The following is a 17793-nucleotide window of genomic DNA, read 5'->3' as shown; positions in this document are numbered from 1 at the left end:
TTAATGATTTTTATCTTGATTTTTATTTTTGATTTTTATTTTAAATTTTAAATTTTTATTTGATGAACATGTTAGCTAGGTAAGTGTTAATTATTTTATATTATTTTAACTTTTCCTTTAAATTTGAAGTTAATAGCTATGAATGTTATTTTTAATCTTAACTTGACATAAGTTAGTTTTATTTTATTTTTTGTTTATTGACATTTAAATGTTATTGTATTGGGAGTTATGCCTGTAATAATAATATTTTGGTCTGTGTAAATAAATAAATAAATAAATAAATTATAGAAGGATGTAAACAAGCACCATAAAACACAAAAACAACAATCAATAAACAAAGCAGCAGAAAAAAGAAAGATAACAAAACAAATCGAACGTTTTCGTTTGAAATCGAAATATGAAATTAATGTAAAAGGATACATACGCCATGTAAATTTTGACAATATCCCGACAAGATAAGAACGTGTTTTATATAAATAAATAAATAAATATTGTTTGTTTGCTCCCGAGCATAGATCACGATGAAAACCACGTAATTTGATTTTACAAAAAGGCGCTTGTGATTTTTGTAATAGGGATGTGATTTTTGTTAACAAAACCTCGCAATAAATACGCTAGTTTCAATCCATGTAAAAATTAATGGTCTCAATTTTTTACCCAGAATGAATTTAATCGATTTTTTTTTTGTTCTTTTTTCTTATTTCTTTTTATTTTGGTGCAATAAAGTGTATTTGTATTTGAAGGAACTCGAGGTTCTGCTGAAGAAGAGAAGTTTTTTTAAAAAAAAACGCTTTATTGTTTCCCTCTATAAGGCGACGCTATGGAAATTAATCAATTCAAAATTAATGTTTATTGCTTCCAGGTCATTGAATTCTTTGCAAGATGTCGTTGAAGAACGTGCTATGAGTAATTAACAGGTTCCAAAGTTAAAAGTTTGTTTCACTCGACGATGCACACTTTTGTAACGTGACTTGAAAACCAATTACGTTTTAAATATGAAAAGTATTGGGAAGGAATAAACAGAAGCATTAACGGCCGCCGTGGTCCAGTGGTTGAGCGTTACGCTTACGATCCAGAGGTCCCGGGTTCGAATCCCGGTGGGGAAATATCACAAAAATTACTTTGTGAATAGTTTGGTTAGAACATTACAGGCTGATCAACTGATTGTCCGAAAGTAAGATGATCCGTCCGAGCTTCGGAAGGCACGTTAAGCCGTTAGTCCCGGTTACCACTTACTGATGTAAGTAAGTAATCGTTACATGAGTCATGTCAGAGGCCTTTGGCGGCTCAATAGTAACAGTGACACCAGGGTTAATGAGATTGGTAATCCACCACACAACCCACACGAGAGAAGAAGAAGAATACTTTAATAAAATAAGAAGTCCGCCCGCGGCAGTTTTTTCCATTCCTTGAGGGGTGATTTCCGAGATGAAAACTATCCTGTGTTCTTCTCTGAGTCTCATACTACCTCCTTACCAAATTTAATTAAAATTGGTTCAGCGGTTTAAGCAAGGCAGACGTACATAGTTACTTTCGCATTTTTAACATTAGCATGGAGAGTTGCGAAAGATGTTGCTTATCTTTGTCATAATATTATATTAATAAAAAGCCAATGACATAAGGGAATATCTTTGTATCTCTTCCGCGGATCATATGCGTCAAGAGTTTATAGATACGATTTTCATGACACATGATTCTTTTCAGGTTATTGACACGCCAAAACCTGATGACCTAATAAAACATCTTCACTTCATCAGACCACTTGAAGACTATACGGTTAAAACTGTCCAGAATTCTCGTCAAGGCAAGGCCCCGTTTCCACTTCAGATCAAGTGCGTTTCCATTGAATCGTAGCGGAGAGGTACGCATGCGCAAGCGATTAACCGCAGCGTGCGATAAAGTGAGAGAATAGAGGCTCTCTCCCTCACGATGGTTAGTTGGTTGTGATGACGTTCCGAAGGTCAACATAGAAGATCCGTTCTGAACATACGTTCTAAAAGTAGTCTAAAATCATAACTGTTTGTATATATTCATATGCAAGCTCGTGTATCGGATATGAACCCGCAAAAACTAAATGACCTCGGAGATAAATCGGCAATATGTTCGAAAAAAGAACATATACAGGGTGTTAGTGACGTAACGAAAACTTTGAGAGAGGATTCAGGCCATGATTCTGAGTTGATATCATGTGGAATTTTCCTTCGCAAAAGTATGTAACTGAAATTAATTAAAGAAAACACTAATATTTTCATGAATTTTCCGACAGGAAATTATACGTATACTTGGTATCAACTCAGAATCATGGTCTGAATCATCCCCCTCGGTATTCGTTACGGTGTCACTAACACCCATACCTACTAGTATGGCTACAGTATGTACTTGTACGGAGTGTAAGTGACATCGTAACGAATGCTGAGAGGGATGATTCAACCCATTATTGGCCATCGCAAAAGTAAAGAATTAAAAATAATTTAAAAATACTAAAAAAAACATGAATTTTTCGCCGAAAAATGCCACTTGATATTAACTCAGAATCATAGTCTGCTGAATCATTCCCCTCAGTATTCATTACGATGTCACTGACATCCTGTATATTATTATGGATGGAACGAAAACTACTAACAGTATCAGCCTAAATTCTGTTGCCAAGGTAACGAGGTAACTGATATAACCGGCTTTAGCTTTTTTGGTACTATTATAAAACTATCAAATGGCCGAATTTTTTATCGGTAGCAATATTTATAATTAGCCTAGAACTACAAATAGAACGGATAATTCAAATTGCGTATTTATTTTTGTCACTAAGATACGTTTCACCATACTATTCATCTGTAATAATTCATCTATATAATAGTTTACACGACGACATAAACAAAACACAATTTTAATAACAAGAAGCGACACAAAAATTACAAAAAATAAATATTTAAAAATCAATTATTATCAAAAAAAAAGAAATAAATATAATTATTATTATACATTTCTTCCAGTAGCTAAGCCTGGTAGTTCGAGAGCCCTTAACCCTCCCCATTTGCCCGGCTAAGTTCATATGATAGGTATGAACATATCTACAATTAGTCGCATCAAAAAAATTACAATATTAGGTTGATGAAACGACTAAAATGTTTTGCATTGCGTCGCCGTCCTTTGTTTCAGATAGAAAAATAAAAATATATCCGATTAGGACTTCAACTAATAAAATAAAACAAAAACATAAATGAAGGATGAGGAATGAAATAATTATGGTTGTACACTATTCAGTGTAACAATAAATCGCATAAAAAATTAAGTGGTATATACATAAATTGATCGCAATATTAACACTAGCACGAGCACTTGTCCTTCACATCCAAACCAAAACCAAAAAATGTATCAACTGGTTAAACATGTTTGGCTCTAAAAATTAAAAATAGTAATTGAAATAAAAAAACGGTAAAAAACTATGCAAAATAATTTTCTATACGAGCAACCTTCATAGCAGCGCGAAATTAAATATATTCTTAATATTAATAAAAAAAACGCGTGTCCAAAACTTTTTTTTTGTTGGTTTTTCGCAAAAACTACGTAAGTACCTTCTTGTTAGTGGGTAACAAAAATTTTACCCTAAAAACTTGTTCGGTGGCTACATACACAGATAAAGAGTAGGTATAAATAAGCAATGTACCCGTACCTTAAAAACTGAGACTTTTGATGGGTTTCGTATATTTGAGTTTCGTCAGTCGTCGCGAATAGCTGTCTTTTAAATTAATATTTATTTTAATTTAGAATTATTTAAAAATATTAGTATTTAAAATGTGTTCGAAATTGTTAATAGCTGTATGCCTATTGGCGTACATTAGTGTTGCCACCGCTGCCTCAGGTATTTTTTTTGTGTTTTAGTTGAATCTAGAGATTGAAAAGTAACTTAAATTAATAAATTAGTCAGGGGCGGGCTTTTTGACGAGTGCAGTTAATAGCATTATTTTTGTAAATTATTTATGTCATTTCGTATTACTTGTCTGTCACATATATAAAAATCATTAAAACTTAAATTTATATTGGACAAATATTAATAAATCCCGTTTTCAGAGGGCCCTGAAAGTTTTGTCATTCTCTGTTTTTTTATAGAACATTATGAATAAATAAATAAAAAATGTATTTAATATTTTAAAACAATTAAATTCGACCGTATTGATACAATTAACCAAAAAAACAATAAATAAATTAAAATACAATAAAAAATGGCAATGGGCTCGCCCCTCATAACATGGGACTTAAACAAAGCTGGCGAGGAGTGGGTGTACGGTCACGAGTACTAATATGTATACAATTTGATACCATGTCATATTAACTTTTTTGACAAATGAAACCGTAAGTCTCATTAAATGTCAAATATCATAATGCGACAGGGTTCTAAAGTGGGTACATGTTATTGCTCATGTCATGACTATACTACGCACCTCCGTAATGCTATGTAACATCATAAATTATACACTTCTCATCAAAAAAATCGAAACACTTCCGTTTTCATTGTTTCTGTCCGAATTTAACACAAAAAAGAATTCATACGATGAAAAAAAATACATAAATGTATAGCTGGCAGTTTGGCCATTACAGTAATAAGCGAAAATTCTAAATTCAAAATTAGAATTTCATTTGTTTATCTTATAAACGAAATGAATCACTGTTTTGAGACAAATGTGTGTTTAGGGTTGGAGTACATTTAGCGTTTAAAAACTAAAAATTGGCGCCTATCCTTAAACTTTTTGTTTTTTATTTCAATACTGTGACTTTGGGACGTCTGAAAAAAGGTTTTTTTTCTAAAACGTATGGATACTTCGCCCACAGAAGCCGCCCAAGTTGTGGCATTGCTGGATTCTGGCCTTAGTCAGCGTGTTGTGGCTGCAAGACTGCATCTAAGCCTGTCATCTGTTCATAGAGTCTATAAACGTTATCGGGAGACTGGTTTGTTCACGCGCCGTTCAGGATCTGGCAGGAATCGGGTCACTTCTGAGCGAGATGATCGATTTATTGTAACAACTTCTTTAAGAAATCGACGCCTTAACGCTTTTCAACTGCAGCAGCGGCTTCGTGTTGTACGAAGGGTGGCTGTAAGTGACTCTACAATTAGAAGAAGGTTGAAGGATCGTGGACTGGTACCGCATAAGCCAGCAAATGGGCCGAAATTAACTGCAGACCATCGAAGAGCCCTCCTTAACTTTGCACGTGAGCACCTAAATTGGTCATACCTACAGTGGAGCAAAGTTCTCTTTTCTGATGAGTGTAAAATTATGCTGTATGGTAACGACGGAAGGAACAAGGTCTACAGAAGAGACGGAGAACGCTATGCACAATGCTGCATTGAAGAAAAGGTCAGCTATAGTGGCGGTTCGTGGACGATTTGGGGAGGAATCAGCGCCGACGGTAAGACAGAGCTTGCTTTCGTGTCTGGGCCACGTCTGCCTGCACTAAACTGTCATCGGTACGTCGAAGAGTGTCTCGAGCCTCATGTGATGCCCTATGCACATTTTATTGGCAACGGCTTCATATTCATGCACGACAATGCTAGGGCTCACACCGTGGGCGTCGTACGAGATTATCTTAACGAAGTCGATATCTCTATTATGGAATGGCCAGCAAGAAGCCCGGACATGAATCCCATTGAACATCTGTGGGATGAATTAAAGAGACGAATTCGAGCAAGAGATCCTGCCCCAGAAACACTTAGCCAGCTGCAAGATGCAATCCAAGAGGAATGGGACAATATACCACAGCATGTGATCGTGACTCTCATCCGATCGATGAAGAACCGTATGGAAGCAGTAATTAGAGCTCGGGGAGGGAATACAAGTTATTAAATAAACGTTTTTTAGCTTTTTTTTTTCATTTACGTGTGTTGTTTTATCCATTTCCTTTATACTCCATACGGAATAAAAATGACTCATTTAACAAAATACGAAACCTATGAAATATTCATTTAAATTTAGAACATTAACATTAAGATTTGATAAGCTCATATTACTCACTATTAAACGACATTTAACATTTATTCCTAAATGTACACATTTTTCTGATAATCCTGACAAAACGTAAACTTGCAAGGTGTTTCGATTTTTTTGATGAGAAGTGTATATTACTATTCACAGCCTCATTTATAAAAAAATGCAAATGGGAGGATTCAACTTGCATCAAAGAATCGACGCAAGCGGCTATTCCTGTCTTCGCTGCCGGCATCCCAGAACTCGGAATAGAGAAGTTGGATCCTCTGCACTATGACAAGCTGAATGCCAGCTCCGAGACCTTAATTCTGCTGCTTGAAGACATAGTCATCACTGGAGTCAAGGATTGTCAAGCCAAGAAGATCCAGTGAGTAATTTAGTAGTAATTTTCCTTCCTTAAAAACCTTAACCAATTTATTTGATGAGATCGTGTCGCGTATTTTTTTCTGCCTCCTTTTCGTCCTCTTAAGGGTGGTTTCTAGATATATTTTGTCCTCCTCTGGGTCTGAAATTATCTCGATACCTCATCACAATCGCTTCAGCAGTTTAGGCGATAAAGTTACATAGAGTTTATATGAAGCAGTGGGAAGAAAGTAACAATCGAATAATGAAAATCAATTATTTTGTACTATTCACCGTGCTTATTTTATGCAACTCAGATCGTTGTAGTCAAATGAGATTTAGTTAAAATGGAAATACCTACCATTAGTAACTCGACGTAATTCTTAAAATGATTTCCCAAACGTTCCAAATAGAAATTAAGTCCCAGAACTTGAAGCTATTCGGAGGATTTGTCTAACTCAGACTTAGCTGAAGCGGTTAGAACAAAACAACCTTATTTATCTAACGAACATTCGAGTCTCAAAACATTGGCGGATTATAAGTACTACTATTGTAACCGAAATTGTGCGAATGAGATCAAAATCTAGGCTTAGCTGCAGATGCTATTTGCAAAAATGTAAAAAAAGTTATCATAAAAGAAGGTCTTGATATTTTTTAAGCTCTTTTAGTTCTTATCAGTTTCATATTTATCTTATTTTTATTATCTCTTACTTCCCCAATTAGTATGTTGTGTTATGTTGTTATGGTTTATAAGACACGACGTTCGCCTTTCTCTTTCATTTGTTCCACGCAAGCCTTCTTGGTGTTTCCCTTCCTCTCTTTCATTCCATCTTTCCTTCTATGATGTTTAATTTTCATACCTGCCGAAAAAGAAAGAAACGGATGATTGGCAGCTGTTATTTTAAAAAGAATAAGTGAATAATTAACAACCCGGGAGAATCAACATATCTCACTGGTATGCAAATGGTTTTACGTGCGCTGTCAACTTAATTCTGACGGGATACTGGCCAATGAAATTTTTTTAGAGAGTTGTTTTAGTTTTCCACACCAGACAATGCAAAATTTCTGTAGACCAATTTCGTTATCATTTTGTTTAGGATTTATTTTTTTTGAGAATGTAATTAAGATCCGTCTTGATCGGTATTTTGAGTCCAAGGGTATTATGCCAAATATTCAATATGGCTTCAGGCGAGGAGCAATATTGTGCAGACAGCTTAGTCTCTCTTGTGTCAGGCCTGAAATGTGCAAAAAGAAGTAAGTGTTGCTTGTACCTTTCTTGATGTACAAGGTGCATTTGATAATGTGCGACCTGGTATTCTGGTTAAGATTATGTCTGAACTATGTATATGTCACACACATGGGGTACTATGTCAGTGGATTTATAAATTTCTAGTGGATAGTAGATATATCTAACACAATAATGTATAAATTTTTTGCCTGTCAATTACCCGTCACTTTTCTTTTCGGCGGACAAGAAAAGGACAGGTATAACTTAAAATGAAATAAGATGGTATCTTATTTATTATTTTGGCGAGAACTATAAGATATGCCTGAGTAGACAACCAGCTGCATGCATCTAGGAACTAGGTACTTACATGTTTTATTCGCCCTCAGTACAGTGGAAGCCCATTATGTTTTTTCTCAGTCCCATTTAAATTCTTCTTTTTTTCAGACGCGACGTTCCGAAAGAGAAGCTGATAGTGAAAGCTCTGTGTACCGTGGATCTAAATGGCCAGTACGAGATGAATGGTAGACTGCTGTTCTTACCCATCCAGGGCAAAGGCAAAGTGCACGCCGTACTTAGTAAGTAACTTTGTCCGGCCAAGTAGTTAATGCCATTTGCGGAAAATCTATATAATAAGTCACGTCATAAAAAATCTCGTGTGGTTTCTAAAATCAACGATCGCCTTCATTAACCATTAACTTGTAACAAAATTAGGGATCACGAAGTAATTTTTGTGCCCGCCGGGATTCGAACCCAGGACCTCCGGATCGTGAGCTCGACTCTCAAGCACTGGACCGACGAGGCCACCGAATTTATAAAAATCCACAAATATTTAAACATCCTCAATATGATAGATAATTTATTTTTGACAGCATTATTAAGTATATTTACTTCAAACTTAACAACCTCTCAAAAGCACTGGAAACGAATGCCTAGGACTCGATATGATATCAAGTGTCCGCAACAAGTCTCCTTATAGAATTGATTAGTTGTGATTCTGCCTACCTCTTTGGAGCGAAGAGTTTTATGTAGGTATACCTGTATTTTCATCGTGAAATTCGAAAATTAAATTACTAAAATTAAGGCTGTATGGTCTTCAGATCTCTGCCTGCCTTATATTAGGCGAATTTAAACAACATACAGTATGTACATTGTAAGTGACATTATAACAAAAACTTTGAGGGATGATTCAGGCCATGATTCCGAGTTGATATTAAATGAATAGTGAATAGAAAATAATTAACAAATACACAAAATTTTCATGAATTTTCCGACAGGAAAATCCACTTGATATCAACTCAGAATCATGGTCTGAATCATCCCCTTTGGAATTCGTTACGCTGTCACTAACATCTTGTAAGTAAATAGACACAATGTTGTATTATACACGTGTGTAAATGTAAATAAAAATGCATTTTAAACCCAGGTTCATCATATCCAGCTTACGACATCGTATCAACAGTAGCTGCAAGTTGTCTTTGATTACTTGTGGCTCTGCCCACCCCATTAGGGATTACGGGCGTGAGTTTATGTATGTATGTATGTTTAAACCCACATCTACATAATATGCCGATTTATTTCCATTTTTCTTAAGTATATCAAAACTAAGTACAATAAAAAGTATTCAAATAGGTGATAATTTATTCGTTTACATTGACCTTTAAAATATGATATCGTCACTGGAAAGGCAAAATTACGTAAGCGCCAAAATAGGTATTTTGGGTTTTTTATATATTCGGAATCAGCGTTTCATTCTGCGTCGATCTGTCTGGGTAGCAATGCGATACGAGCACTTTTTTGGCGCTTACGTAAATTTGAAAATAGTTGACTTTTTTCAATTCCAGTTTCTTAAACGACAAGATTTTGGTGTTTTTTTCGTGACTGGTGTATAAGTAATATTGTGGTCCTATATAATAACTACATATTAACTTTAAGTAAATTTGGCATTCTATAGTTTGAAAAGTATCATTTTATTAGTAATTTTGGACTACTGAAAATAAAAAATAGACTATGTATAAGTCATTTTTATTTACAGCTTTTAAAATAAGTAAGGCGTATAAGAAAAAAATGTCTTAGCATGTTTATGCAGTGAATGGCGAATAAGTAATTTTGACTTACAGTATTTAGAATAAGTAAGGCGTGTACGTAAATTTGCCTTCGCATTTTTATGCTGGTATTAAGCAAGTTTGTGGGCTAGCAGTAAGTTTCCCAGGAAGTTATTTTTTAACAATAGATCTAAAAGTAAAACTATTTTAGAATTGATTTTATAATTTATTAGCGACCCGGCTTCGCTCGGATGCAATGCTGAGGAAAAATGAAATTATTTACGACATCACATTAAAATCCTCAAAAATAACAGTATTTCTACACTATTTATTGGATGTTATTATACATACCTATAAACTTTCCTCTTGAATCACTCTAACTACTAAAGAAAATTGCATCAAAATCCGTTGCGCAATTTTAAAGATTTAAGCGTACATAGGGATATAGGGACAGAAAAAGCGACTTTGTTATACTTTTTAAGTTCTGTCGTTTGCATATTTAGCGCCAATTTGGAATTGAGAACTCTAAATTCAAATTTGTTGGAATTTCGAATATCAAAACAATTGAAAGCATTAGGATTAATGCAATTATTTAGTCACAGCGTTGGTTTGAATCTGTCAGATCATGTCCGAAAATGAATCTTACAAAGAAAAATTTTCTATAACTTTCGAAGAGGCCTACTGCGACTTCAGTGTTTCAAACAGTTAAAATCTCTATTCCACGATGAAGTGCCATGTCTGCGAGCCATCGAACGCTGGTATTTAGAATTCGAGCGTGGATATCCGCCTTCACTGAAGATAATATCGTTGCTGTGAGACAACTAATCCTCAAAAATCGTCATGTGACATACCGAGAATAGAGGCGTTATTAGGCATTTCAGGGACAACCATTTAAACGATATTGCATGAGGCACTTGGTGTGAGAAAACTAGTTTGCCGTTGCATCCCGCATTTTCTGACGATCATAAGGTAGCCCGCGTCAGATGGTGTAAGAAAACTCTTCAGAGGTTCAACCGAGGAGAGTCAAATCACGTGTACGACGTCATCAGTGGTGACGAATCTTGGATTTATGCTATTATCCTGATTCCAAACAACAATCCACAGTTTGGGTCTTCCAAAACGAGTCAAAGCCGACTAAAGTTGTTCGCTCTCGAAGCACTTCAAAGAAGATGGTGGCTACCTTCGTGGAGAAAATCGGTCATGTTGCGACAATTGCACTTGAAGATCGTAGGACGGTTAATGCAGATTGGTATACCACAATTTGTTTACCACAAGTCATCGCCGAACTTCGAAAATCTAACCCAAAGCGACGCATGATGATGCGCAGGAGTGCAGGATGCTGCACCATGACAACGCAAGCTCACACACCGCTCGTCAAACGATTATTTGAAGCAGGAAAACGTAGAAATTCTTGACCATCCTCCATACAGTCCTGACCTAAGCTCCAATGATTTCTTTACATTTCCTAAAATTAAAAAAGAAACTCTTCGCGGTCAAAGGTTCCAGTGCGGTGAAGAAGCGGCCAACGCTTTCAAGTCAGCCATTTTGAACACTTCTACTTTGGAGTGGAATAAATGTTAAATAATACCTGGTTCGAGCGAATGGAAAAGTGTATTAAACTTCGTGGTAAATACTCTTAAAAACAATAAGGGGAATTATTGAGGAATTAAAAAGACTTGACCCTTCCAGAGACTTGACTCGACTTAGAGCCACGTATGCTTGTCCTAATTCAAACAATTTTGAGCCCAAATATACTACTGCATGGTCGACTGTGCTGCCCTGCATATGTTATGTTATGTTAGTGGGCTCTGTTTTCCGCATTTAGACTCTAAGGTGGCCCATTATGCGTGTAATTGTTGACTACGTAAGCTAACCTATCTCCTTCCAGAAGCTCAGAAGCCTCCTGGGGATTTCACAGGCTTCGCGGAGCGACCCCACCCAGCGATCCACTGTGCTGCCCTGCATATTATGGACGGTGGATGACAATGACAAAATTAAGGGCAACATCCTTCTTTCAGTCATTTTGTAATATCGTCCATCTTGGATTTGAAATTTTGACATAATGACAGTATTCTACTAGTGTAGTCCTATCTTTGATACCCATATTGAGGGGGTTGTGGAAAAATATGTAATCCCCCATTATGTACCGGCTGCCATCTTAGATTTATAATGTTATTGATTTTATTATATTGTATTGACATCGGAATTAAAGGTGCGTACCAAATTTCAGATCAATCTGACAACAGGAAGGTACTTAAATTGCAATATCTAATTTTGATACAAATATACCGTACGGGTTTAGCTAAATAAAACCGTTTAACCCTTTCACGGACAGAGACCATGGGTCATTGGTGGTTCATAATAGGTAGTATGGCACCTTGGAATCGGAACGTCCGTATACGTTCTGTCTTTGAAAGTGTTAAAAAGAAACTTTTACAAACAGATAACGGGTTGTACGCTATTATTTATATTTTATGAAACTTTATTTCTGGCACTTCAGTATTTTAATAGCCATTTTTATAAATCAATTGAAGTAATAAGTAGTTTAAAGAGGTATTAAGAATAATTATTTGTCTCTTACGTCTTTTTACCCATGTAAGATATTACAAAAACTTACTTTAAAGAATTTTTGGTGAACTGACATAATCAATCGATCACTTTGTAGGCAATTTTTACATAATGAGAGCAGATGTGTAAAAGTCGTTACAGTAACTTTTACTCCGCTAACATTACAGTATTATTATATTTAAAGAAATATTGTCGTTCTCGTATGCATTGTCGTAAGAGCTGTAAGTAATTTTGCTTCCAAATAATATTTTAACCAGATGGCGGTTAAGTAAATTTGCTTTACTGTAAACTGAAGTCATTTTTACGTAAGCGCCACTATATCCTAAAATAGCAATCCAACTGTTATGATATGTATTGCTGGACATAGAAAATTAAAAAACAATGTAACCTTACTTTGACATCATCTAAATTGGATAATTGGGTAAAAAGTTATGATAAAAAAACGAAAAAATGAAACTTTAAACGGCTTTTTCTCGAAATGGCCTTTTGGCGCTTACGTAATTTTGCCTTTCCAGTGACGATATAATACCTTAATGGTGCAATTAACGTATCAGTTAGCATATTGAAATAATTAACATAATTTTCCTTATTAATCCAATTCAGGGACGACTACCCTGGTCTTACCTTGTGGTCGAAACTCGAAACACCTTGATCGTTGGATCATTTCCGCGTCTTTTTTTACGCTATTTATTAAAGACCTACCTCAGATGACATAAGGGCCATAACTCAGATCCCATGGCCATACAATAAAAAAAAACAAAATCGCCCATATAATTAGGTAGTCCTAAAAATGTACACTCTCTTTTTCTTATAAGTTGGTACATTTCCAGCGTCTATTTTTACCACACACTTACCCGAGAATATTTAAAAAATAAAAAATAAAAACTTTTATTTCGGACAAAGTCCATAGAATGTTAGTATATAAACGACTTATAAACTAGTGTTAGTAAAACATTATTCGGGCGATCATAAATACAAATTTAAAAATTGTGAAGCTCCATCCACCTTTTTAGAAGGGGGGAGTTCCACCAATCACATAACGTCTTCAGGATACTGTTGGGGCTGGCTCGAGTTCGCGTGAGAAGCGACGCACAACGTTTCCGCATGATTGCTGCAAAACCATCTGTGTGTGCCTCAGCGAACATACCAGAGGCGCTGCAATGTCGCGGCAACCTCAGCAATATCCTGAAAGCGTTATTATACTGGACGCGCAGATCTGGCTGTATGCCCGACGCGTGTAATCCACTCACATATTTAAGCAACTGAACGTGGTTATGTTTATTATTCGCACCTAGTCCTGATAAGAAGCAATTTTGTTTCTATGAAATTAGTTAAGTAAATGAAAGTGAACTAGGTATTAAAAAGCAATTCGTCTAAAAAGCAATATTGCTATTTGTCATTTGCGCATATGAAAGTAAGTACGCAATAGCAACAAATATAAAATAGCAATATTGTTTTTACAGATAAATTCGATACTGGCAGAATTTATTGTCAATGGTGACAGAAGCGACACTAAAAAAAATATTGATTTATATGAATTGTTTTAATGTGGCTTTTTTAACCTCCCACGGCCCAATCAGTAGTTAATATCAATACTAATTTCCCTCATAATTCTCCAGGGAAAGTCATGATCAACGTGGAAGGTGACGTGGTCGAGAAGAAAGGCAAGGACGGCAAGGTTCACTGGGACATCAAGAGCTGGAAACACACCTACGAGCTCAAGGACAAAGCCTCCATCGAACTGGAAAACCTCTTCCAAGGAAACGAAGTTCTTGGTAAGATTCTTAACATTTTTATTATAGGATTTTTCTTATAGTCACTGTGGTCCTGTAGTACAGTCATGAGCAATATAATGTACTTTAGGACTCTGTCGCACTAACATATTTGACATTTAGTGAGACTTACAGTTCAATTTGTCAAAAAAGTTAATGTGACATGGTACCAAAGTGCATACATATAAATGCTCGTGACCGTACACCGGCTTGCTTCTCAATAGAAGCGCCGCCGGTTGGAACCCCAGTACCTGACTTGCACCAATGAGTTATAAATTTATTATCTTCTTCTTCTTATCGTGTGGGTTGTTTGGGTTACGATTGAGCCGCCAAAGGCCCCTGACATGGCTCATGTAACGATTACTCACTTACATCAGTAAGTAGTAACCGGGACCAACGGCTTAACGTATACGTTTATTATCTTAAATGCAATTTTCACTAACACAGTTAGCTCGGCCATTAGGTGAAGGTCGGCGAAGCGTGGGTTCTTAGTTCATCTTACGATGAATATATCTCTGACTACCCCAATTAGAATATAGTAGTCTTTATGTTGTTCTTTATTAAGTAAACAAACAGCTTGCACAATAAATACCTAAAGATACTTATAATAAAACACATTAAGCCAAAACAGTTTCCATCGATGTATCTAACATGAGATGATATTACCTACATATAATACATATATCGTAGCAAATCGCTATAAACCACTCGGTACTCATATTAAATTATTCTACGTAAAAAACAATGGTTTAACAATCCATATGTATCTAAGTACCTATCTATTTTAGTCATTTTACTATTAAGTTATATTCTCGGGCAATATCTTGGGTCATAGACGCGTGGGAAGGCTGAAGATGGCATGGCTAAACAACATTAAGGAGTATACGAAGATAGCAGCGGATGAAGAGCTATTCTGTATGGACAGGCACAGGCACACATTCTTTGAGCTGTTCGCTAACCTCCACGACAAGAAGAAGAAGTACCTACCTTAACGAATCAAACTTCCGAGAAAGAAGCTCCTAATCTTAATTCAAACTTTCGAGAAAGAAGTTCCTAATCTTAATTCTTCATCTCCTTCCAGGTCGCGCCGCTCGTGAGCTATTGGACTCGAGTGCCAACGAGGTCATCGGCGAGGTCGGCCCTCCGATCATCAAGGCCCTCCTCACCAAAGTCATCAAGGTCGTTGATCGGTTCTTCCGCGAGGTTCCCGCCGAAGAACTCACCCTAGATTAAAGTTCCTATAAGCATAAGTTAAGTTCCTTTACCTCAATAAACAGTTATGTTTCGTAAAATTCGTTTTTGTTTTTTTTGTTAAAGGTTTTTTCTTAAAGTTGTGCATTATTAATTGTCAGAATAAAATGACTATTAACTTTGTCTATACGTTAGACAGGACATGACTCCTAAGTCAACTTCTACAACATTTGTTTTGACGTGACTTATGGTAGGTTTGCATCAGATGGCCTTAACTACTTGGCTGAACAAATGGTGAGCTCTGAGGACTCTCATCTGGTACGTCCAAAATGATGCACATACAAAATATTTAACACTTAACTGTACAATATTGCCTTGTCATGAAATTCTTAAATCTTGATGTTACTGACATATTCTGTCAAAACGAGCAAACTAATTACCCCAAAATAAGGTAATAAAAACTATTTATTACCACAAACACCTTGCAGCTCTTCAAATCGTATTGTCTTGCAATAAACCCGTCATCGCCACTGCGTTGTATCATAATAAAGCTAAACAACAATTATTTCAGAACTTCACACGGGGACAAAGAGTATAAAAATGTCAACAAGTTGGAAGATATTTCTAACATGTGGACTTGTGTTATTTAAAGATGGAGGGATGCCCTGAAATAAGAGAGAGAAAAAAACAATTTGAGAATGCAGTTAGTTCTAGCTGTTCAATATAATGTAGAGTTCATTTCTTAAATGTTTCATGCATAATTCCAATAAGTTTTTATGCTATTGTAGTATATTAAAATATATAACAAAACTACATACATAGATAAACTCACGCCCGTAATCCCCAATGGGGTGGGCAGAGCCACAAGTAATCAAAGACAACTTGCAGCCACTGTTGATACGAAGTCCAAAGATGGATATGATGAACCTTATGGTGATAAGGGATCAGACTATCGCCCATAACATTAGTCCATCATGTTAGAGGACACAATCCCTCTGTCGGTTTTTACGACATGCCCGGAAAGAGAAGCAGTTGAACGTGTTCTATGATTTTTATTTGCTCCCAGAACAGCATAGAAGACAAAACAAACAAAACTAAACAAACCAACAAAACTAATATCAGGTTATGTTTTTTAAATAAACATTAACACAACAAAGGTCTTCAAATACCTAATGATTACAATATTTTTCCCTTATTATTGGAATGTAATGATAGTTGAAATTATTTTTACTTAATTTTTTTTAAACAACCATTAGACTTAATAAATAAACTTTTAGCGTCTGAACATACGCTCTAGCGAAAATAATGCCTGAAAATACCCAAGCAAATTCTAACGTAACGTACTAACATCATTAAAAAAGGTGTTCCAAATTTAACGATATGAAATAACATGTTTTTGTGATTGAGATATTCTTAAAAAAGCTAAACGTTACAAAACCATGAAAATAAAAACTATTTCTCAAACGTTTATTTCTTTCCTCTCCCTCATTACTAACCGCAGCCATATTTTTTTTTTATCATCCTATCAGCCAGAACAATTATTTTGACAAATGGACGATTAGTTCTCGATGTAATCTATAAATTGTGAACGCTATAATAACAGAAGATGACTGCGCGAATTCCAAAGATTTACATCTATTGAGTCTACGATCCTATGACAGTTCATAAAAAAGGTCGGTTCGTTTTATTTTGAAACATTACTAGGGACTTTAATAAAAGGTTTTGAGAAGTGTAAAAAAAATGCAGAAAATGTCAAAAAGTAGTAAAACAGTATATTACGGTATATTTTATATATACCTACTGTCTGTTTTACTAGTTACCTACTGTCTGTATTACAAACATAGAATAAGGAATAATACTACGTACAAGTTAAAAAAACCTGAGATTCAGATAAATACCTAGGTAATCTACCAAATATGAAAAAGGTCCCAGTTTACCTACCTTATCTATAATTCCGCACGTCAGCACAATTACGAACATTTTTGATAATCTTTTTTTTATGTTTTATGCGATTGAAGGGAAACCGAAGTATTTGATGATCATATATTCGACTATTTTATGGTCTATCAACACAATATTTACCATAACTATAAAGTGAAAGTATAAAAAATGTCTCTCACATACATTAGCATAATGCGCCACTACCCCAAAATATTCCAGAAACTACGCAAGTTGGATCAACCAGGGCGTTACTAACTGCCAATCAATAACACACTGATTTATCCCCATGGGTGATGTTATCGATAGAAAAATTGTGCAAGAGTTACATTCTGATTGTAAGCGGGGTAAAAAATCGCGAAATCCACGTAAATGGAATGGAAGGAAACGGAATGATCGGAATGGAACGGAATGAAATGAAATGAAAATTTATTGTCATTTAATGTGGTAGGTATGTGGATAGAGGTGATGCTTATAGCGCTCAGTTCATTTAGTCATTTTGTGACATACAATAGTAATTACATAAGGTACTTACAAATATACTTATCTATATAAAAACCCTATCTGTAAACTTAAAAATTCACTTAAGCTAAAAGACTGCTTTCCCTTTCACCAAGTTTTTGAGTTGGGATCGAAACTTTATAAGGGGTAGCTCTTTAATATGGGACGGAATGGCGTTTCCGTGTGGTTTCTGTCCTGTGTTGAATGTAATGTACATGTCTGTCTGTGGTGTC

At 35.5% G+C, this 17793-nt stretch overlaps 1 protein-coding gene across 1 annotated transcript; it reads left to right on the top strand.

Annotated features, from left to right (window-relative positions):
• The first annotated feature begins 3690 nt into the window (after positions 1-3690).
• Positions 3691-15222, top strand: LOC126371326 (circadian clock-controlled protein daywake-like). The gene is made up of 5 exons (XM_050016633.1): positions 3691-3859; positions 6126-6345; positions 7993-8123; positions 13778-13933; positions 15012-15222. The coding sequence occupies exons 1-5, from the start codon at positions 3793-3795 to the stop codon at positions 15161-15163; spliced, it is 726 nt and encodes a 241-aa protein (XP_049872590.1). The 5' UTR covers positions 3691-3792; the 3' UTR covers positions 15164-15222.
• The last annotated feature ends 2571 nt before the right edge of the window (positions 15223-17793 follow it).

The sequence above is a fragment of the Pectinophora gossypiella genome, chromosome 12, assembly GCF_024362695.1.
Source record: "Pectinophora gossypiella chromosome 12, ilPecGoss1.1, whole genome shotgun sequence".
Taxonomy (NCBI): domain Eukaryota; kingdom Metazoa; phylum Arthropoda; class Insecta; order Lepidoptera; family Gelechiidae; genus Pectinophora; species Pectinophora gossypiella.
The sequence above is the reverse complement of the archived record's forward strand: the minus strand, read 5'-3'. Positions and strand labels throughout refer to the sequence as shown.

Excerpts from the sequence above, each read along its gene's own strand:
- LOC126371326 (XM_050016633.1), top strand. The coding sequence starts at position 3,793 with ATGTGTTCGAAATTGTTAATAGCTGTATGCCTATTGGCGTACATTAGT. Across the intron at positions 8,124-13,777 it reads CAAAGTGCACGCCGTACTTA|GGAAAGTCATGATCAACGTG; the intron begins GTAAGTAACTTT and ends ATAATTCTCCAG. Across the intron at positions 13,934-15,011 it reads CCAAGGAAACGAAGTTCTTG|GTCGCGCCGCTCGTGAGCTA; the intron begins GTAAGATTCTTA and ends ATCTCCTTCCAG.